The sequence below is a fragment of the Mesocricetus auratus genome, unplaced genomic scaffold (assembly GCF_017639785.1).
Source record: "Mesocricetus auratus isolate SY011 unplaced genomic scaffold, BCM_Maur_2.0 Super-Scaffold_2245, whole genome shotgun sequence".
Classification (NCBI taxonomy): Eukaryota; Metazoa; Chordata; class Mammalia; order Rodentia; family Cricetidae; genus Mesocricetus; species Mesocricetus auratus.
This window is the reverse complement of record NW_024429180.1, coordinates 1,042,505-1,066,312: the sequence shown is the minus strand read 5'-3', so window position 1 is coordinate 1,066,312 and position 23,808 is coordinate 1,042,505. Positions and strand designations below refer to the sequence as shown.

At 37.8% G+C, this 23,808-nt stretch overlaps 1 protein-coding gene across 3 annotated transcripts in view; it reads right to left on the bottom strand.

Moving 5' to 3' along the window:
- The window catches only part of Nalcn (sodium leak channel, non-selective), a 276,716-nt gene that overhangs the window by 136,635 nt on the left and 116,273 nt on the right, over positions 1-23,808 (bottom strand). For all 3 annotated transcript variants that reach the window (XM_040739426.1, XM_040738674.1, XM_040739071.1), the window contains exons 12-13: positions 15,135-15,302; positions 7,931-8,122 (exon numbers count right to left, since the gene is read on the bottom strand). In XM_040739426.1, the coding sequence (XP_040595360.1) occupies positions 7,931-8,122; positions 15,135-15,302 (360 nt within the window). The remainder of the gene's footprint in view (positions 1-7,930; positions 8,123-15,134; positions 15,303-23,808) is intronic.

Genomic DNA, 23,808 nt, shown 5'->3' with positions numbered 1-23,808 from the left:
GTCATAAACTGTTGTCTTTGGTCAATAAAAATGAATTTTATACATTGCACACACACATGCCAGGGAAATAATATAAACCTACAATGTTATCTCTGGTGGCTCTCTGCATCCCAGACTCTTCATGGGCTGGTTCCAACAGATCACTTAGCCCTACTCTTCCATGCCTTCAGTTCTAAGTGTCTGATTTGCTAATCCGATTGTCCTTGTCCAGGTCCATAGCAGGCCCATCCCAAATCTTCACAACGCATCCATGAAAATTTTATTTACCCAAGAAGCATTGCAGACCTACTTTTCCTGGAAGCATTCTTTTTTTGCTATTAAAACAAGATTACATTTGGAGGCATGGCAGTCATGCAAGTAATACAGTCCTAGAATTTCCAAGTGCCCACCACGACACGCTCAATATCAATTATTGTAAATGAGCATATACATTGCACCTTTTTGTCTGGTGCTTTCCACAAAGGGATAAGCTGTTATAATTCTTCCTTAAATCCTTTACTATACTAAAGAAAAGTAGTAAAATGATGAAAGATAACAAACAGACACATGATTGACTTAGACTTCCTTACTGAGTCTTGTGTAAAATATTTTAAGGAAAAAAAAAGGACTTTCAGTGATTTAGAAGCTACCAGGTGGAGACACGAAGATATGAACTCAAAGAGGAGACAGCAATAAAGAAATGTGGCCCAAGCATTGAGACAATTAGGTTATGTCCATAAGAATCTATCTTTCTTCCACAAAAAATAGTACATAGAATGTATTTAATCCTATTTAAATTTTATTGGGGAACCTTTGCTTCTGATCGCAAGTACAGAAAAGAGAGTTAAGAAAAATTTCCAGGTCTCAATTGCTACTACCCACTCCAAAGAAGAGTAAATGTAGTTGGAAGGGGGCTGAAGGGTGACTGAAGCAGTTAAAAGGGAGAAGAGTTTATGTGTGGACATGATCTAAGTACACCGTATACATGTATGAAATTACCAAAGCAAACATTTTAAAATCCCAGGAAATTTTAGCTAGAATGCAACAAATATTTGTTTAAAGGCTTAGTTGAAAACCTAAGAAAACAATGGAAAGTTCAGGTACCCCAGGACTAGGAAATGCTGGTTGAATTCATAACGTCTAAGGACGTTTGTTTGAGTTTTATGTAAGGCACAAGGACTACCCCACAGGCCCTACAAAGCTGAAACACTTGAGTGAAACTGGATGCTTCCTGGGTTCCTCTCTTGGCATAGCCTGGATGGTCAAAGAATAGGGCAAGAAGGTGAGAAAGCAGTTTGTGTCCCTCACAGGGACAGCCTGTGTGTCTCATAGGACAAAGACAGCCTGTGTTGTGTGTCTCACTGGAAAAGGACAATCTGTGTTGTGTGTCTCACTGGATAAGGACAGCCTGTGTTGTGTCTCACTGGACAAGGACAGCTTGTGTGCCTCACAGGAACTGCACCATGGCCAGAACAGTGTTAGCACTGTCACAAACTGAAGTAAGAACTCGGTATTCACAGTAAGATGGAACATTGACAGGGTGTAACTTGTTCTGGCCAAACCCGGTGCTGTGGAGTTCGGAGTTCAGAATTAACTCACCCACTGCTGACGGATCGAATACTAGGTCTACTTTGGAACTCCAGTTTATTCAGAATATACCAGAGCTGAAGATGACATTTATTCTCAGACCCAGCAATTCTGTTCCTAGGTTAAAAAAAATCATGTTGTGTGTGGACAAACTGATGTGTGAGGACAGTTGGAGCAGCACAACTTGGATTCACAAGTTTACAGACAAACACGCAGCACCAACTGCATTAATTTCCCACCAGTCAGCAGTTTCACACGGCATCCGCTCATTGGCTCCTGGTTTCTTTAGTCTGAAGGACAGGACGATCATCATTCTTTGCTTATGGTCAGAGACTGAAATCATGGTGTTACCCGGACTTTTCAACTCTATTTTTGTTGGTATCAGAATCTATTTCTTTGAATGAGAGTAGAGTCATCAGATAGAGGCACCTAAGGACATCATGTCTACCTCAGTTTGTGCATATTAAGCTTTGCACAGTTATGGATGTATTTTGCTTTAGCATTTTGTTGCAGTTGTACTGGGGATTGAATCTAGGGTTTAATACTTGAGCTATATAACTCGGCCTCTGTTAGATTGTCAGTTTTGTTTCGTTTTGTATTTGGGCATCTATACCCTGTGTGTGTGTTAGGCAAGCATTCTACACTGAGCTCTATCCTCAGTTTTATTTTAACTTTTGTGCGTTTGGCCTTAAACTCACCCTCTATCTGAGGCAAGCCTTGAATTGGTGACCATACTGACTCAGCTCTTAAATGGATGCCAATGTAGGCTTGAGCTAACAGTCATGAGCTTCTTTTAGTATTGCTCATTTTTTTTTTTTGCATTTTTGAGATATTTCACAAAAAGGTAAAACATATAATAAACGACAAAAGACAAAATATCAACCATACTAATGGAATTAATATTGCTGAAGGTAAAATTAACCTTGAATTTATTAGACATGTACTCATATTCTCTCATTAAATATGGCAAATGGAGTAAAAGAGAAGAGCACATTGTTTCTTCAGAACATTCAGTAATTCTTTCAAGACAAATAAAAGGATGATTAGTCACTTTAATGGTTGAAAGGAAACATGGACATTAATTTGTAATTAAGAGTTTTATAGCATTTACTGCTTTTACAGTATAATAATTCTCTTGGACATGATTTTATAACTGAAAACTTAATAGAGCAAGTAATTAGCAGTTAGAGTTACAAATTAAGGAAGTATCAAATAACTAATATTAATATTGAAGTATTTCCTGCTTTAGAGTGTGGTATATTACTTATGAAAAAAAAACTATCTACACTTGTGTGATTGCAAAAGAAATGAGGCCTGTTGTAGAGTTAGTGGGAGTTAGAATGGATAAAGATTAAAGCCATGTAGTAAATGTTTAGTATATCCATTTTAGTAGCATGTAGGAAATTGCTTTATGTAGTCAGTATAGGGAAACACTGAGCAAAACCTTAGAACAATGATGCTTATCAATCTTTATCAAAAGAAAAAAAACTATTGAAACATGATTCATTTCTTATGTGTCAATCACATAGTTTAATTTCCCTATAGGATGTTTTTTTACCTTGTGTGTATCTTTGGTACTCAATCTAAGGGTCACTGCCATAGCCTCTTTCTGAGTCTGCTAGACTGCCTCTTTCTGTGTGGTGGGTGCTGTCTCCAACTTGAAAGCCTTTCATAGTTTATTTCCTGCATCCTTCCATGGTTCTATAACTGTTTCTGATAGTTGCCTTCTAAGATGGCTAGGACTTACATTAAGTCAATATGAAGAGTCACATTTCCTAATTTACTTTAGAATATATTACAAGACCTTTAATTTTTTCTTTTGTATGTATGTGCCCATGTGTGATGCTATATGAATATGTGCTTGTATGTATTCACATATGTGCAGGTACACATAACAGAGGTCAATAGTGTGTTTCTTTCTCAATCACTTTCTGTCACTGAAACTAGAACTCACAGATAGACTGGATAGCTTGTGAGTTCAGGGTCCCACCCACCTCTCCTTCCTCAGCACAGACACAGAATGCCCATAGACTTTTACACGGGTTCTCAGAACCCAAACATCAATCCTTACACTTCTGCGGAAAGCACTTTACTCACTGAGATGTCTCTCCAATCTCCATCATAGGATTTTTCTTACAGATTTTTTAAAAATATTGTACTATGCTTTGACTAATACTATGAAAAACCCAACCTATTCTAAGTACCTAACCAATAGATAAGGGGAGAGGAAAGGAGACATGGCTCAATCAGCAAATAACTTGCCAGGAAAGGAAGCGAAAGACCCGAGTTGTATTTCTAGAGCTCTTGTAAGTGAAAGCTAAGAGACAGGGAGGTGAGCTCAGGGTGTAAAGTACTTGCTATGCATTAAGACTCCCGGCACTTGTATAGACACCAGGCACAGTCACTTTTCTGACCCCAGAGCTGGGAGGGTAGCATAGACGCTTATCACAGGGTTTGCTGGCCAGCCAATGTAGTCAAAGTTTCAAACTCCAGGTTCAGAGAGGGTCCCCATCTTAGTAAAGTGTAAAGTATTGGAGGAGGATACCCTGCATAAACCAGCATCCAAAGTGTACACACAGGCAACTGTGCCATCACACACACGTGCACACACCATTTTCACAAACGTTTGAGCATACACTTGCCCACTTCACCAAAATAAAACGTATTGTGGGATGTGCTTGTAATTCCACACTCGAGATCTGGAGGTGCAGAGTGGCTCCCTAGGGCTGACTGAGCTAGCTAATTTAATGAGTTCTAGGTCTGTAAAGGAGTAAATTGGACAGTCTCTGAGGAATGATGCCCAAACTTGTTATCTCGCCTCCACATCCACACACATGAGAGAAGGAGGGAGACAGTGAGTGTGTGTGTATGTGTGTGTGTGTGTGTGTGTGTGTGTGTGTGTGTGAGAGAGAGAGAGAGAGAGAGAGAGAGAGAAAAAGAGAGAGACAGACAGACAGATAGAACTTCTGTGTGTTTTTAATCACCTTCCCTGATGCTTTTAACTACCCACGCTCTGTGCTTTGTTTGAATGGGAATAATTACGGCTTCCTCCTGTAGTTGCAGTTCTTTGAATGTTTTTGTAAAATTTAATTATGGTTTCCGGGATTTAACTTCTGATCATGCTCATGTTCAGGGATATACCCCATCCTTCTTTTGGTATCACAGTTCAGGATGTCAGCATTGCCATTAGCTCAGTGACTGAGAAGGGACACAGAGAGTGACCTGCTTTCTTTGGGTCAGTAGAGTGATCGGGGAGAAAGGAATGGTGGAATCACTGGACATCTGAGCATGTAATGCTTCTTCATGACTGGGAAATAAAGCCAAGCTGCAGGGAGAAGTCGGGGAAAGGTTTAGAACATAGCTTAGCCTTTAATGCAGTCACAGTGGTGTCAATTTAAACACACCAAGCAAGGTGTATTAGAACTTCTTAAAACACTGTCTAGACCTAGGTGTGTTGCTTTTTTTTCCCCCAGTATGTATAGTGGGGAAACCCAGCGCTTTCACTTGTATTTTGCTTATGAAAAAAAACCTTAGAGAATAATTTGCCCAGCACCTCACAGTGAAAAATTTGATGAAGCAGAAGGTAAATTTGGCAGAAGGGCAAGTTCCTAAATGGCATTGGTTATCACATGGGTCCACGGCTCACCTCACATCCCCTTAGTCCAAGCACTGCAGAAAATCCCCAAAGCAGGTTTTTCAAAAACACGTTCATTTAGTGGCAAAATCTGATCTGACATGAGACTTACTCATTGTTGTCTTTCCTTGCTTGTCTAAACGTGCTGCAAGAATATCAATGCGTTGGTTACAAGGTGCCCTTTCATACGGCTGTGCAAGTGCCATGACCTTTCTACCAGTTGGAAGTTCTGTACGCAACATATGCCTCATTCAGAAATCTTTTGGCTAAGGGATATGTACAGGTTGAGGTGAAATGAGAGCAAATGGTAAAAGATGGAGGAATAAAATTAAAATAAGGTGGTCTGTAAAGGACAGAGCTGTCTTCTGTTTTCCCTTAGTTTCCCCTGTGGAATTTCCTGTGCCTAGAAAAAAAACCAAAACAAACAAAACAAAACAAAAAAACAGATGACACAATTGGCCTTCAGCAGTGTTCCGACACGTGAACCAAGATAGTTTCAGTTCCAGTGGTAAATGACAGGCAGGCTCTCATGAGGCACTAAAGGAAGAGGAGGCGGGTGCTCCAAAGCCACTGTAACCATTGCTTATGTCTCCCAGTGACAGGAAGGAAGCAGGCCTGACCCATCTGTGGAGAAATCTATGCTCCTTTCTTCAGGACACATCTCTCTGCTGATGTTGGTATGCATATAGGACATTACACTTCTCTGGAGAGATTCAGTCCCACTCCACTGGGAAGCTGTGCTCAAAGGAAAACCATTCTCCTTGGCTCAGGTGACTCTGCTAGAGGTCCCTTTTCCAGGGAGCCCACTAGAGTGCTCTTCTTCTGACAACTGTCTCCTGGCTTATAAAAGACAGGACTTTTGCTTTCATGACTTTTCATCCTTGGAGAATCACCTTCTCTTATCATATATTGTTCTCCAGGAACAAGAGCTATGGCGAAGAGAGATACTTCTGACTTCCTCAGTGCTTCTGCCTGAACAGCTCGCTGAGTGAGTAGCATGTTGACAATCTTGTCCCCTAGATCTCAATACTCATCTAAGACCTTCGTGCTCATGTTCTGGATCTTTCCTTCGTCCTCACTAGGAGTCCATTGCCTTTGTCCCTCTTATGGGATGTGTTTTTAAACTCACCCTCCCACAGAGCTCCTGGTCTTACGCCTTCATCTTACCACTGGCTACTGCGATGGTTGGGTTTTGTCAACTTGACACAAACCTAGATATATCTGGGAATAGGGAATCTTAATCGAGAAAGTGCCTCCATAAAACTGACCCGTAGGCAAGTCTCTGGGGGATATTTTCTTGAGTAAGGATGATGTGTGAGGGCTCAGCTCACACGCGAGCATTGCCACCCCTGGAATGGTAGTTGTGTTCTATAAGAATAGACAAGAGGAAGCCACAGGGAATAGACTGGTATGAAGCATTCCTTCATGGTCTGTGTTTCAGTTCCTGCCTTAAGTTTCTTTCTTGACTTTCCTCAATGGATTGTAAACTGGAATATGTAAACCCTTTCCTCCCTAAGATGCTTTTGGTCATGGTGTTTAACAAAGCAAATAGAAACCCTGTCTAGCACAGTTATCAACTACTCTTTCTCTTTTCTCTGAAAACATGCTCATCTTAGACCTTTTGCATTTTCTGTACCAACAACCCTATGGCCACATCATCTGCTCACCAGGCATCACCTGTTTCAATAAGCCTTTCTGGAATTTTCCATCCTTGTCATGTGTCTTCTCTGGGCATCTAGGGTGCCTTTTGCCTGCATAGATTTGTGTTTATTTGTCCCTCCCCTCAACTGAGAGACTTGGAGGACTAAAGTTTAGTTCTGTCTATACACTTGGTATAATTAACATTTCCTGACTTGTTATAAGTATGTAACAAATGGATGTATGGATAAAAATGTCTATCAAAAAAGGATAAACTCTAACATTGATAGCTAAGTTACAAATTTAGGACAAAAATACTTAAAATCTATCTTACTAGTACCCTCATTAAAAGTACAAACCTTATTACTACCAAAACTTAACATAAAATAACACATTTTATCATGTTTTATTCCATGATTATTCTTCCCATAAACATAGGTATTAGTATTTCAACTTTTGATGAGAACACATACTGTCTTGTCTCAGTCATTATACTGTTATGTTTATCAGTCTACATGGGTCTGTTTAGTCAGGGACTGATTCCTAAGTACTGTTTATAGAGTCGTTTGTCACCATTTTTCCATGCCCTTTATGAATTTTAACACAAATTCAGAAGTCTGATCAATTACTAAAGTTGCCTCAAATTTGAAGTCTAAGAATTATATTATATTATACATACAATCCCAAGTTTGCTTTTTGGTTAGATACAACATAAAAAGATGAACTATAAAGTAAGCCTGAAATATGTTACATCTCACAAAAATAGACATTTTAGTTAAAATTTCTGCTACATTGTAAATTATAGCCACGAAGGACCTCTGCTCCCATTTTCTCTTACTGAGGTTTTGCGGCATCCAAATGTACTATTTCCAAAATTTTAAGATTGTTGTGTACTCTGATGGTGCTGAAAATGTATTTAAATAACTATACCCTGCAGAAGAGACTATTCAAAGTACTAAAATTTAATGATCTCAAGTTATCAAAGATATGATAATGCTTTTGAACCATGACTAAAATGAAATTCATTTGATGTTAATCACCATTGCTAAAATAAGAACAATGGATTAAACTGGCCATGTTTCAAGTTCTCACCCTTGGAAATGTGGTGAATCTGTCCAGTTCTTCAACGAAGCAGAACATCTGCAAGCTAATGGCTGACATAACAATCAAGAGGCTGGCAGTGAACACCACTAAGCTTCCAAGCTTTTTCCCAGGACCAAATATCTTGTACACAAAGTCTTCCAACGCAGGTGAAATCTTAATAAGCCGGACTACCCGAAGAACCTAGTCATGGAGAAAAAGACATACATGCTAGAAAAATAATTTTAAAGAAATGCATGCTATCCTAGGTGCATGGACTGACTTTTTGGAGCCCATTTCCTATGGGGGGAGACCTTGCTCAGCCTTGATACAGGGGGAAAGGGTTTGGTCCTGCTTCAACTTGGTATGCCAGATTTTGTTGACTCCCTAAGGAAGGCCTTACTCCCTCTGAGGAGTGGATGGGAGGGTGGGGATGGGGGAGTGGGGAACGGTAAAAGGGGAGGGAAGGGAAACTGGAGTTGATATGTAAAATGAAAACAATTTAAATTAGAAAAGAAACCCATACTAAATTATCAGTTTTTATGGTACCGTGTAAAAAGTCATAATTTTCCATTTTATCTAGAGACTAAAAATAGTGATATGGTAACCAAGACATCCCTAGCATGTGGTCTGCCATATAGTGAACTCACAGCAAGTCTCAAATCAATGAGTAAGGACAAATACTAACAACTGTTGTTTCAACATACAATATGGTTATTCAAAATGGTATTAACTAATACACACTGTTGACATGAAACTAATGTTTTCCCAATGCTAAATACCAAAATAAACATTTAATTCAGCATTAGATATGTTTAATGTCTCCTGCAATAAGCCTTCCTAGGTATTACACCCTCATCAATGGGGAAAATCAAACATTTATCAAGGACTTGCTCAGACTCCTACTCCAACATTTATTTTCTCCTTCTTCTTTTAAATATATTTTCCTGGATTTTAGCCAAGTAGTTCCCTGGGGCAACATACTCTACTTTCTAGCCTTTGCATCTGCACTCTGCAGCTGGGTGTGGCTACTGGTCTAGGTTCAGGCTTACCATGGAAACAAGAGATTTGTGCAACTACGGGCATGGTAAATCAAACTTATCCAGACATATTTATTTTCCCCTTCTCTGGCCTAAAAATGGAAACAGATGGTATGGTATCTATGAACCCAAACGGAAATCATTGTAAAGACTATGAAAGGTCACACCTAACCTAACAGGCTGCATTCTTTAAGGGATCTTGTGGACCTGAAGCACCTGTTTTCCCTGAGTGTTCACCAACTCATGGAGAGAAAAAAGTCTTAAGAGCTTTTATGTCTTTGCTTAATTTGTCATCTCAACTCTGCAGATGTTACATACTATACTATATATTTATTTGGAAGGCATTTGCAAGTCCAAATCCAAAGACAAATAATAAATTAGTTTTTAAACTTGAAAAATGTGGCAAACATTTTAGGGAAATATTATTTTATGGCACCATTACAGAAGAGCATAAATTAGATGTAGCTCTGAAGGGAATATGATTAAGAAATATAAATTGACAGGGATTATTAGTGTACTAGTCAAAGTTCTCTTGTTATACAAAAGTTTCTCCGAACAAAATAAGTTAAAGAGAGAAAAGATTTGTTTTAGCTCACATTTTGAGAGGATTTACTCCATCATGGCGATTTAATCCTTCTGTGTCCCCAGACTGTGTGATGTTACCACCTAGATGGCATTTTAGCTAATCCTCTTTGGTAACATTCTCACAGACATATCCGGAGTGTGCCTAGTTGAATTTCTGTCTAATCAAGCTGACATTAAAGATTAACTATTGCATTTAATATGCATGTTTATTCACAGAGATTTTAAGACACATTTAAAATTCTTGAACAAACTACTTCACTAATGGCTTCTAGAGATCAAGACAGGACCAGGTAAGTGATGGTGTATTTATGTCCAAAGACATTATGAAATAGCCAGGGTATCAAGGCACCTTGTGATCCTAATTAGCTTTGGTTCATAAAAGCCCAGTTGTATGTCTGGGTTTGTGGAGTTCTTGTTTTTAATTTTTGTGAACTATGGTCTCATGTCCTGTTCTGCAATTCTAAGTCAGGTTATAAGCTGTATTATGAAAGCTAATGCTAGCATTGTTCTAACTATGGAGGGCTTGTTGTTACCAATAAATGAAGTCCTATTGGAATGTGTTTTAGCCAAGGCAGTGGTTTTCAACCTGTGGGTCACAACCTCTTTGCCAAATTTCTGTCTCTAAGAGTAATTACATTATGGTTTAAAACAGTAGCAAAATTACAGCTATGAAGTGGAAAAAATAGTTTTATAGTTGGGGGCCACTATAACATGAGGAACTCTATCAAAGGGTTGGACCATTAGGAAGGTTGAGGACCACTGATCTAAGGAATTAAAATCTTATTTCTCTAAGTTAATATATAAAATTCTGCTGCAATTTAATTCCTCAACTATTTAAAAATATCTCTTCAGAGAACATTAGGGTATATTTGATATTTCCATGATAAGTTATACTAATGCTAGTCAGAAATTTGACTGCATTTGAAATGTTTTTGATTGGACTACTGCATGTATTTTAATAATAATTTTTCCATAAATTTAATAGTACAATGAACACATTCTAATACCAAATGATTATTAAAATATAATTAATAATTAACATTTATTAAGTAATTATTAGGCAAGGCTATCCAAAATATCACATTTGAAAAAAACATAGTTGTTATAAATGAATAATTATTTAGCCATCAAAGACTAAAAAGCTAGCATTTGTAAATAATAATGTAAGATGAATTAAAATATGTGAGGGTAAATTTTACAATTCTTAATGTATTCATTGTAAACTATTGTTCAGTAAGAGCATTTACAAGGAAGGTATACACTTGAAATAAGCTCATATCTCCTCTTTTATTTTTATTTAACTATATATTTTACATTCCAACTGCAGTTTCCCCTCCCTCTTCTCCTCTCTGCCCACCTCAATCTACTCCTCCTCTGTTTCTGTTCAGGAAGGGGCACAACTGTTACATATATGTAGAGGACTTAGGCTGGTCCCATGCAAGCTCCCTGGTTGTTGGTTCTTTTGGATCACGTTTGTTATTTCTGTGGGTTTTCTTGTGGTGTTTTTGGCTCCTCTGGCTCCTCTGATCTTTCCTTCCTCTCCTCATCAGGATTCCCTGAGCAAAGCCTAATATTTGGCTGTATGTTTCTGTATCTGCTTCCATTAGTTACTGGATGAAGGTTCTCTGATGACAATTGGGAGAGTCACCAATCTAAACATAGGAGATGGCAAGTTCAGGCTATATATGCAATGCTTCTAGGAGTCTTAGCTGGGAGATTCTGGTATCCAGTTTCTACCTGTCCCCCCAAAGCACCCCTTCCAGGCATCTCTTTCAGAACTTTCCCAATCCACCCAACCCTCAACTTGATCCCTCAAGTTCCTATCCCCGCCCACCCCGAGTCCACCCAGCTCTTTTATGTTTACCCTTCGCAGGGAGAGCCATGCATCATACCCCCAATCCTTTCTTTCTACCTAGCCTCCCAGAGTCTGGGGGTTGCAGCATGGTTATCATTTACTTTATAGTTAATATACAATTATGAGTAAATACATACCATGTTTTCTTTCTGGGTTTGGGTTATCTTACTCAGGATGATTTTTTTTCTAGTTCCACCCATTTGCCTTCAAATTTCCAGATGTCATTGTTTTTAACAATTCAATAATACTGCATTGTATAAATGTATCACATTTCCTTATTCATTTTTTAGTTGGGGTGCATCTAAGTTGTTGTGGGTTCTGGTTATTACAAATAAAGCTGCCATGAATATAGTTGAGCAATTGTCCTTTTGGTATGATTGGCCATTCTTTGGTTATATGCCCAGGAGTGGTATCACTGGGTCTTGAGGTAGACTGATTCTCAATTTTCTGAGAAACTGCCATATTGATTTCCAAATTGGCTGTTCAAGTTTTCACAGTGATCAGAAATGGAGGAGTGTTCCCCTTGTTCCACATTCTCTCCAGCATAAGCTGTGATTTGTGGTTTGGATCTTAGTCATTCTGACAGGTGCAAGACGAATCTGAGTAATTTTGATTTGCATTTCCCTGGTGGCTAAGGGTGTTGGACATTATTTTAAGTGTTTCTCGGCCATTTGAGAGTCTTCTGTTGAGAATTCTCTGTTTAGGTCTGTACCCACTGGACTTGAGTTTTTGCAGGGTGATAGATATGGATCTCTTTGCATTCATACACGTGCCAACATCCAGGTATGCCAGCACCATTTGTTGAAGATATGATCTTTTCTCCAAGTATACTACTGGCTTCTTTGTCAAAAATCAGTGTCTGTTGGTGTGTGGATTTATGTCTGCCTCTTCAATTCTATTCCATTAATCAATGTGTTTATTTTTATGCCAATACCATGCTGTTTTGTTTTTACTACTATAGCTCTGTAGTAGAGCTTGAAGTCAGGGATGGTGATACCTCTGGCAGTTTTAGCTATCATGGGTCTTTTGTTTTTCCATATGGATTTGAGTATTGTTCTTTCAAGGTCTGAAAAGAATTGTGTTGGAATTTTGATGGAGATTGCATTGAATCTGTAGATTGCTTTTGGTAAGATTACCATTCTTTTACTGTGTTAATACTACCAATCTATGGGAGATCTTTCCATCTTCTGGTATCTTCTCCAATTTCTTTCTTCAAAGACTTGAAGTTCTTGTTAATAGGTCTTTTACTTGCTTGGCCAGAGTTACACCAAAATATTTTATATTATTTGTGGCTAGATAATGATTAAAATTGACTTTGTTTTGAAATATCTTGTTTTATCCATCTGTGATGACTGAAAGACATCTGTCCAGGTTCTTCTGGCTTTAAGAGTCTCATTGAGAAGTTGGGTATAATCCTGATAGGTCTTCCTTTGGAAGCTTTTCCTTTGAAGCTTTTAATATTCTTCCCTTTATTATTATATGGCAAGGGAAATTTTCTGGTCAAGTCTATTTTGTGTTCTGTAATATTCCTGTACCTTTATAGGCATGTCCTTCTTCAGGAGATTTTTTAGACTTAAGTTTTTTTTTGACCAGTGAATCTATTTCCTCTGTTGTATCTTCAATGTCTGAAATTATCTCTTCCATCTCTTGTACTCTGCTGGTGATGCTTGCATCTGTAGTTCCTGCTTACTTACCCAGATTTTCCATTTTCAGAATTTCCTCAGTTTGTGTTTTCCTTATTGTTTCTATTTACATTTTTAGATTTTGAACAGTTTTATTTCTGTCAACTGTTGTCGATTTTTCTTCATTTTATTGACCTTCTTTAAGAGATTTTTTGATTTCTTCCAATTATTTGGTTGTATTTTCTTCCATTTCTTTAAGGACCTCCGTCATCTCCATAAATTTATTTTTAAGGCCATTTCCTTGTGCTTCAGTTGCATGGGAATGTTCAGGTCTTGTATTATAGCTGGGTTCTAGTGGTGATATTTTGCCCTTTCTGTTATCGATTTTTCTTACCCTGGCATTTAGGCATTTGGATATGGGATGATGATAGGTCTCTAGGTGTTGATTCCTGTGTTTGTCTTTGTTGGGTAGGTGTTTTGCTCCTTGGTTTCTGTTTTCTCATGATCTTTTGGCCTAAGTGGCCAATGGTTCTGGTGACTGGTTTGTCTTCAGGTCCATTAGGGTGTCTCTGCTGAGGTCTTTGGGACCTTGGGTCCCTTCATCCATCTGGTCTAACTTCTGGTAAAGCTGAAATCTTCTTGGGTCTCTAGATTTGGCCTGGTCCCCAGTAAAGCCTGAATAGTCTTCTGGGGTAATTAGTACCAGCCTGTCTTCTGGTAGAGGTGTTGGGGCTGGTATGGACTCTGCCCAGGTCTACAGAGTCTGCTGGAGCTCTGGGAAAGGGCATCTTGTGGATTGGTGAGGGTGGTTTCAACTGATATGGTCTGTGCTTCAGTGGTGGAAGCCCACTGGGGTTCAGGGCAGGACCCAGAAGCAGTTAGTTCAGGAATTAGCTGGGTTGGCATTGGCCTGGGGAAGGGTCTCAGTGGATAGAATCTGGGAAGGGTACAGTTCTGCTGGCAGGTGGGTCATTCACCCATTCATCCATTCATTCTGTCTTGTGTGACCTAGTGCTGTTTGGCAGAAGTCTTCTGGTGTTGTGGGGAGGGCCCAGCCATGGAGCCAGGGACTACCAGGGACATTATGGGACAAGTACAGTCACTCACCCTTTCTGGCTGGTGCTGTCTGTGCCTCATTGGCAGAAAGTCTACTGGGATTTCCTCTTTTTTTTTTCTTTTGGTTTTTCGAGACAGGATTTCCCTGTGGCTTTGGAGGCTGTCCTGGAACTAGCTCTTGTAGACCAGGCTGGCCTCGAACTCACAGAGATCCGCCTGCCTCTGCCTCCCGAGTGCTGGGATTAAAGGCGTGCGCCACCAACGCCTGGCTGGGACTTCCTCTTAAGGTTTCTGCCAACATCTTATTTGGTTTAGAATTTGATATCTATGAATAGATGTGTGATAAACACATGCAAACAAGTGTGTATACCTGTATATCACTAATTGGGAACAGTGTCACAGGATATGTATTCATACTGTGAACCCAGAGATTGCTTTATTTACTGGACAAACCTGTTTGGAATTGTGGTATGGCTCAGACCCAGCACACACCTTTGATCCAAGAGATTTCTGCTTGAATATTGTAAGCAGGATTAAATAAAGTCATCCATAGGTTTGGAAGTAGAACAAGCAACTAACGGACAGAAAGTGAACATAGGTGATTGAGGAATAAAACATAGAGAGTAAGGGGGAATCAGGAATATGGATAGAGAGACCACAGGAAGCAGAAAGGAGGGACATTTCTGCTTGAGGGAGGGTTTTTTACTTGATGTGGAAGGAGTGAGACGTCTGGGACATTGACTGAGGAGGAAGGTCAGTGGAATGCCTTCTTTGCACCTCTGAGCTACCAGTCTTTCATGGCTCCAGGGTTTCTATTGGTAAAATGAAATGACTGAGATTTTGTTAACAACAGAGCAGTTTTGTTAAGGGTTTATATATATTACTGTGAAACCTAAGGACCTTAAAAAACAATGATTATAATTTATTAATGCACCATTTCTGATAAAATGCCATTGAACTTCCCTCAAGGTTATATTGCATACATATTAGGGGGTTTTATGTAGCTGTTACAGTAAATGATTACCATTTTCCTGGGAAACAGGCATTAGTTGTATTACCTGGAAGTATGTGAACTGAGAATGATAAAGATCTGGGTACACGTGGAGGGTGGTTCCAATAACAAGCAGTAATTCAAATTTGTGGAGAGATGAGCTGATGTAGCCAGTAAATCCCAAGCACCATATCTTCAGAAGTGCTTCCAGGTCAAAGAGGACTGTAAAAGCCACCTAGAGGAAGAAGGAAACACAGAGATAGACATTTAAGACTATATATTTCCAATTTCCCCACATTTATCAAAAGTGAGTTCCAACCACTGTATATAAACTAAAGAGTCCCACAAGGTCAACAATGGACATTTTATATTTTTAAGAATTTTTATGAATATGTATGTATATGTATAAGTGCATATGAATGTGGTGGCCTGCAGAAATCCCCCTACAGCTTGAGCTTTAGGCAGCTGTGAACTGTAGATGTAGGTGCTGGGAACTGAACTCTGGTCTTCTGAAAGTGGAGGCAGAGTTCTTAACCACTGAGTTATCTCTTCAGCCCTAAGAACTTTAAAAAAGTTGTGCTTAAAACACATCAGCTAAAGCATAAGAGACCAAAGCTATATTAGACCATCAGAATTATCATTGATTCATCTAGCCTTTGAGGTATTTAACAAGCAGAAAAACTGACAATTTCTATCAAGTAAAATATTTGTATATAAATCTTATATGTTTTGAAAATCTTTCACAGAGATTCTAATAACTTGATATTAGTAATAATAATACTAAGAAGTTCACAAACATGGTAGCATGTAATAACATTATTCTTTGCCTGTCCTGAGGGTGATATTTCTCATTTTATATAAGTAGGCTATAATTAGAATTAAAATAGGCAATACTATATTAACTTTTAACTAAAGGGCATGATATTGAATGTTGGAATTAGTCATAAATTTACAGTTCTCAGCACACACTGTAAAATTATTGGAAATTAAATCCTTTTTTCTGGGCCATTATTGAATATCAAAAAGGATTTTACTTTACTCATATTTGGAAAATGTGGAGAAATAGAATTATAGTAATAACATAGTAAGAAGTATATAAGCAAGTGTGTGATACTTTGCCTGCTTTATTGAGGATTTTATACATATAACTAGACTTCCACACTTCACATTACAGGAGAGGGCACAGAGACTAGACTTGCATGTTTTAAAGTCTGGACAGTAGAAGATCATTTCCAAAACATTTATAATAAACCATTTGCCTCCCAGGAATGTCAAAGCGTTACTCTTATCCCAAAATTTTGATCGGCAATAGCACAGTCTGATGTAATACTACTCATGCGTAAATGTGTGTATTGATCTCTTAGAGATAATTTCTTTCTAAAGTAATTATATCTTGCTGTTCATAATGTCATCAAAGTTCTATGGTGTTATTTTGCCTTTCTTAGCAGTTTTGAGAGTTTTTATATTAAAGTCATTAATCTTTGTCTGCTAAACGTACTGAATATATTTATCTCTTAGTTAATAGTTTACAAGTTTGCATTAAAATTTTACACTTTCATATCCTTTTATCTTCAAATGTTGTCCTACTTAGTTGCACCACATTCTATATTCTTTAGTAAAATTTCACACACACGTATTTCCCATAGGATATAAAATATATGAATATGTGTGTATGTGTGTTTCTGCCTAGTTAGTTCCAGAAGATGGAAAGGCTTCTGATTTCTCTGTTTGGGTTTATATGCCTACATAACTCAGATATTTTAAATAAAGTCTTCTGGGTCTCACTAGAAATGTATATTCATCATCTTTAAATGAAATATGTCTTCCTAAGATTTGCTTTGGAGTTAATTATTCTAGTTCCTTGGTTGTAGAGATCTAGTTGTAAGGTAGTTATTGCACAGTACCGTGATAATAACTTGAGTCCAATATTTTCAGTGAAAACACCATTAGTACTAGTATGCAATGTTCCAAATAATGCTTGATAGTTTCTATGGTTGTGGATTTCCATTTTCTTACTATTCATCAAGATAATGACATATCATGAAGGTTTCTAGTAGGCATTATTTGTTTATTCCTGGAATATATTCTAGATGATAAGAATCACTTGTAGATTTTATTGAAGCATGGTTTATTCTTATATGAACTTAGCCTATAATTTCACTTATTGAGTCATTGTCAGGTCTGGTCAACATAAACTATACTATGGAATTTTATAGTTTTGTGTATGATCTATAATGTCTTAAATAATGTAAAGGCTATCTGGGCACTGTCCATTTTATAACATTAGGGGAAAATATAGCTGTGATTACGTTTATCAGCTAATCCACCAATTTGGCTGTTTTTATTTTTCCAAGAACTCTTTAAGTTCCTCTAGATTTTCCAGGCCTGTATATTATTTTATTTCTACATATAACTGATTCTGTCAAGAATCCAGAGACATTTTAAAATATCTAGTATTCTGTTAAATCAATATCTTGGATGTTTCTCAACCAGGAAACACTTTTACGTTTGAATTTTAGCTTCATATGAAGATAAACAATTTTACAAAAAGTTCAGAACACCTTTTAGGGGTCAAGGTGAAGATGGAGGGGGTATTCATTTCCATTTGAGGGATGCACCTCTTGCTACCATTGAAGGACAGACTTCTTTGTCATGATGATCATGACTCAAATGCAGCCAAATTAGTTTGCATTCATACTCACTCTTTGGAAAAACTGTACCTTTCTCAAAGACACGAAACCATACTAAAAATGATTTAGCAAACTATTATGTGATTTCATGACCTATAATTCTTCTTGAATTCCCAATTCTGGATTCTTTTGAGATTAAATACTTCTACTTTAAATTGATTGGTCAATTGTCACAGGCTAACACTGTAGTTTTTGGACAAACTAATTCCTCCTAAGTGTTACTAATGGTGAAAATATATGTAAAGCAATCCTAATTTACTTGAGATTGGCCCTCTCACTGGGAAAACTGTTGTAATTTACAGAAGAAGATTAGCTAAAATAGTTAATTACTTTAGTATGCATTGTGAGGTTTGGCAGATAATGTAAATCCAGAGGAATATAGCACAGTTCTTAGAAGTATCCAGGAGGCAAGCTTGAGAGACCCTTGGCATGAGTAACTCAAAAATATTTCTCAACTTTCATAGTAGTTAGGGCATGGTAGAACTTTCTAGATTATTGCTATTGGTCATATAAACTGAAGTCAACAAGTAGTTTGAATGTGTGTGTGTGTAATAGACATGAAACCTTCACCTGGCTGGACCGATGGGATGATGGGCTATCATGAGAGGTCTCTGCTATCAATATCAGTTGTGTTGGATCTCTTGTGTCCTTCATCTCTCTCTCCATCTCATGCCCACTACGTTGGTTGGGACTCTTTCCATCAAGGCTATGGATGTGGCTTATTGTTCTCGGGCTGGGACCACATGCTCACACGAAACTTTTCACTGTGTAATTTATTCAGTCTGTGGTATTGTGAACTAAGACAACATCCTTGTAGGACTCTCTTTCTGTGGTTACTTTTAAATAGAAGTTTACCTTCTTAAAAACTAAGATGAACTTCGTAATAATTTTACAATAATATTTTTGCGGCATTTCTTGGAAATACTTAAAATACATAAATATTTCTTCCTTAAAACCTTATTTATAGCCGGGCGGTGGTGGTGCATGCCTTTAATCCCAGCACTCGGGAGGCAGAGGCAGGCGGTTCTCTGTGAGTTCGAGGCTGGGCTGGACCGATAGCCTCCAAAACAATACAGAGAAACCCTGTCTCGAAAAACCAAAAAAAAAACCCTTATTTATTTACAAACATTTAAACATGTGGATATTTTGCCTGAATGTATGTTTTGCATTGTATCTGTTCCTGGTGCCCATAGATGTCAGAAAGGGCACTGGATTTCCTGGAACTGGAGTTACAGAAGGTTGTGAGCCACCATGTAGGTGCTGGTAATCGAACTCAGGTCCCTTGGAGAGTAGCCAGTGCTCTTAACCATTGAGCAGAGTTTCACCAGTCCCTATATTTCTTTCTCTTTACTCTTACTCTGAAGCAGCACTGCCCACAGTTTCTGTGCGTGAGCGTAGGTGTAAAAATAACACAGACGGCATGTGGAGGTCACTCACAGGACAATATTTGTGTCAGTCTTGGCTTCACACCTTGTTTGAGACAAGGTCCTTTGTGGTTTTTTTTTTTTTGCCTCTGTGCATGCCAGACTGGCTTGCCCATCCACTTTTGGAGATCCTGTGCCTGGTTGTGGCCATATGAGGGGAGCTGCAGTCAGCAATGAAGCTTATGAAATAACTATCACCAAATAGCAAAGCTATGATGGGTACAATCCAGAGAGGCTAAATCCTGGGGTGGGGAGTTGTGTCTACAGTAACCTTGCTTCTGCTGTGCCTTCTCCTCCTCACTGGGAGATTTACTTGCAGTTCACAATGAAGTTGACTTTTTATGACATTTAGTTGGATCGAGGATTTAACTGAACTCTTTGAGTCAACCTAAAAGATACGGGTGGTTAAGACAGTTAGTGAAGATGATTAGGGAAACGGTTTAGGCGGCTCTGCCAATTGTTCCAATGAGAGATTAAAAAGACAGTAATAAGAGTAGACATCACCCCTTTCCTTTTCTTTGTTAGATGTGAGATTTCCTGAGAATGGAAAATAAAAACTAGGAAGTTTCACGCATTACAGACCCATGAATTCTGGCTGTAAAAAACAGGCTAATGATTAAAGAAAGCAATTATGCCTCTATAACCAAAGCTAGGTATGAGTTACTTGGTTATGTAGCTTACAGAATTAACCACTGGTTTCAGTATGCACCTTGAAAAAAACCCAAAGTTGTGAAAGGAAATTAAATGATGTTATTGTGTGTAAAGAAAAGAGAAAAATAGATGGCTAGCTAAACCACTTGAGTAACATTTTGTAGAGTAGAAATAGGATAGGAATCTACTACACTGAAACTGAAAACGGCTGCCCACTAGTACAAAGGAACTGGCTGAAATATATTTGGTTTGCTTAGAAACTTGTTAACCAATAATAAAAGAACCATTTCTTTGGCATGAAGATGTTACGGTGGGGAAAGTAATACAAAAGAAAACGTTTAACTACTTGTGGGCTTCTAAGAAAAAACCATGTAACTTGTGATCATAATGTGATGTTTTTCCCATGTAAAAAAATTGTTTCTGGGAAGTATGTAACTTGTGGTTGTGAGGTAGTCTTTTCTTATGTAGAAAGTTTTGTCTTAGGTGGTATTAAAGGGATAAGAGAAAAATGGAGCACAGAAATTAAGTTTTGCTCCCTCAGATAAGCCTCTTGTGTGTTTAGTCACTAACTTCCCATCTCCTTTCCAGGTTATCTGACATGCTGAAGCTGGACTTTAACACCCAGATCTATAAAGTTAAGGAGGTCTGAACCATAAGTTTCTCACATTTGCACAAAGGACATATCTCCTAGTCCTCCTCTTTCTTTTATCTCCTTTTCCAGTGAACCTTTTGCAGTCATGTTCCTAATCACTACTTCTTTTGGAATTTGAGAACGACAGTTATGTTCTGAATATCTGTGTCTGCTTCCTTCATAGAGTAAGTTTTTTTTTTTCTTTTGGACTCCCAAATGCCAAGAGTAAATTTCCAGCCCTCTAGAGGTGATTTCATTCCCTTTGGAGAATGCATGATCTGCTGGGTTTTCTCAAGCAATTCTACGGGAAGGGCAGGGGAGGAAAATATAAAGAGGTTTATTTGTGCTCACAGTTCTGTTTTAAAATCTAGGGGCTGCACCTCATGATGGCCTTGCTGGCAGTGTCCCAAAGTGGTACAATATTACTTGGAAAGATATGACGAACACACATGAATATGTATTCTTCATTGTCAAAAAGACAGTATATATTTTGCCCAAATAACATGCAATTGAACTTTTGTTTTTGAGGCCTACAGCTTTCTGTATGTCATAGCCCCCAAGCGATAGATCCTACTGTTCATTCTGTAACAGTGGAAAGCTTTCCCAGTCTCTGTCATCAAGCCATGAAGGTTTAGTGCTCAGACCTTGTGCTCTATCTGTGAGTGAGATGTGCTGGAAGCAGAAGGGCCTTCCTAAAGTGTAAACTTGTTTTGCCACCTTGTAGAGAATCTTCTTTTCTGGAGTAGTGTCTGTGTTCCTCCAAAGCCATCTGCTCTTAAAATAATCACTAGAATTAAAATAAGTAAAATGAATCATTTATTTTAGTTCCAACAAATTCTGACACCTTTCTTGGAGTAAATTAATCAGGAAAAATGATAAAATCATGAAAGTAATCATTCCATAGCAGCAACCTTTGACACTATCGTTAAGTTTAATTTCATTTTCTGAGACAATTTTAATTAGATAAATCTCTTCTGACAATTATTTTTACATATTTATAAAATATTTGAACATTGTGATGAATTTCATCAGTATTAAGAACATCATAGGTGTTAGATAAAAATAACGCCACTATAATGATAAGCTGAACTATTTTGCCATTCATTTCAAAAGTTTTCTCTTGAACTATCTAGTGCTCTGGCAGTACACCAGAGACTTGGGGGTTATAATTGGTTTTCTGTGACAATGAGATGATTCAGTGGGGTTGACTATGTCAGAAACTCCAACTGTGAACACTGGTTATTTCAATCCCAAACACTGTAGGAACTATGAAGTCCAAACTCAGGTGAGCTTTGTTATGGTTTGCATCAAAATGACACCCCTTAGGCTCCTGTTTCAAACTCTTGGTTCCCAGCATATGGCATTGGTTTTATATTATGAAGTCTTTACTGGGAGCCTTGTGGTGGTAAATAGGTTACTAGGAGTGGGCCTTTGAAGGGTATACTGCTCTGATTCTTCCCTATAATCTGTTTTCTGGTTTAGGGCTATATGGAGAACTGTTGGTTCCCACAGTCCTGTTTTCCCCATCAAAATCTGGAATTATTTTGAGCTGTGAGCCAAAACAAATGTTATCTTTATACAGAGATTTCATTGTAGTTAAATACATATTTATTGAGGTTTTCAAATTTTTATTGTTTTGTTGCATATTTCAATAATGCTTTCTAATTTTTCCCAAAGATCTTGTAGACCTTTTGTGAAATATATACTAGACAACTTTTAGTATTATTTGAATAAATTATTTTGAAGGAAATTTTCATTAATTGTGATGTAGAAATACTATGGATTTAGTAGGCTAGCCTCATATGCAACAACCTTACTGTAGATTCTAACTTCTTAAGCCATGCCTACAGATTTGTTGGGAGTTTTTTCACACTGACAAATGCATCACTTGAAATTTTTTCTGTGTTCTCTTCTCTGATTTCTCTTCCCTTATCCCTCTCTTTCCTAGAATTTTTCTTCCACTTTGGTTGTTCTACTTTGGGTTCCAGGGAAATACTGAACAGAAGCAGCGACAGTAGACACACATATCTCATTTCTATCTTGACATGAATGCTCACCATTCATCCCTGTAGTTTGTAGGTTTTCACAGATGCCTTTATCATGTTAATAAAGTTCATTTCTCTTGGTGGTTTGCTAAGGGCTCATCTCACAAATAGCTTTCATCTGATGTTCTTTAGGGAAAAAAGCAGATTTCCTGACACTTAAGCAATTTTAAATACCCAAGACATTTGAATTTATATAAAGAAATTAAAGACTACTAAGTCTTACATTATATAACTTTCATGGAAACCAAGGCAACCAATAAAAGCAAAGCTAAGAGATAAGCTGCATTCATAGACAGGCTCTGCAGTATACCAGATAACTGAAAAACATCCAGGGCCACTTATTGGGAAGGCAAGAAAATAGAAGTTGCGAAAAGTTAATTCTCCACAGTAATCAAGACTAGGCATAGGAATCTAAAATGATTTCTTATATAGGAATGATAAAATTGAAAATCTGAATGACCATAAATTTGGCATGAAATGAAGCTGTTCACACAATCTGGTAGGGCTACAAATTGGCAGAATAAGTGTTTTTAAGTACCGTTAGCAAAGTTGAATATGATTGTATCCTGTACTCTAGAAATTTCTAGCCAAGATATATGCTCTGAGGAAAAGAAACAAACAAAACCTCTTCCCCAAGTGGCATGAAATCAGAGATGAGTTTGTTTAGAGAAGAATTGTATCTTATGGCAAAAGATCAAAAGCAAAGCCACTGAAAATTACAATGCCATTATCCATGGAACAAATAAGCAGACAGTACTTGGATCAACAGGAGTATTTTTAAAAGGCCATAATGAATGAAAGAGAAAACCAAACTTTTTGTAGATATTTGATACTCTTGTAAGACATATATTGGAATAATGATTATACTTCTCTGTAGAATACACAGAAGAATAAGATCAATGCCACACAGGTGTTTTACTGTCTATACATTGTTTCTGAATGAAAACCCTGAAGCAAACAGAAAAAAATTACTCTTCAAGAACCAGAATGGTGTGCGTAAATATTTATTATGCAATATTGCCTATGTGGTGGGTTTATAAAATGAGTGATAATCAATAATAAAGGTAGAAGTTACAGATTTTTCAAAGTTTGGACATTTCACATAACTGAAACGAAAAAATACATGAAAAGGAATTCAGAAGAATAGCCTTACATAATGAATGAAGACTGATAGCTATATTTGACATCCCAGGTATGGTGGATATTCTTACCAGTTCCACGAAAAATTTAGTCTTTGGATCAGGCTGCTTGAGCAATAATCCCATCTAAAGATATTGCTCATTCTCTTGAGCTATAGAAG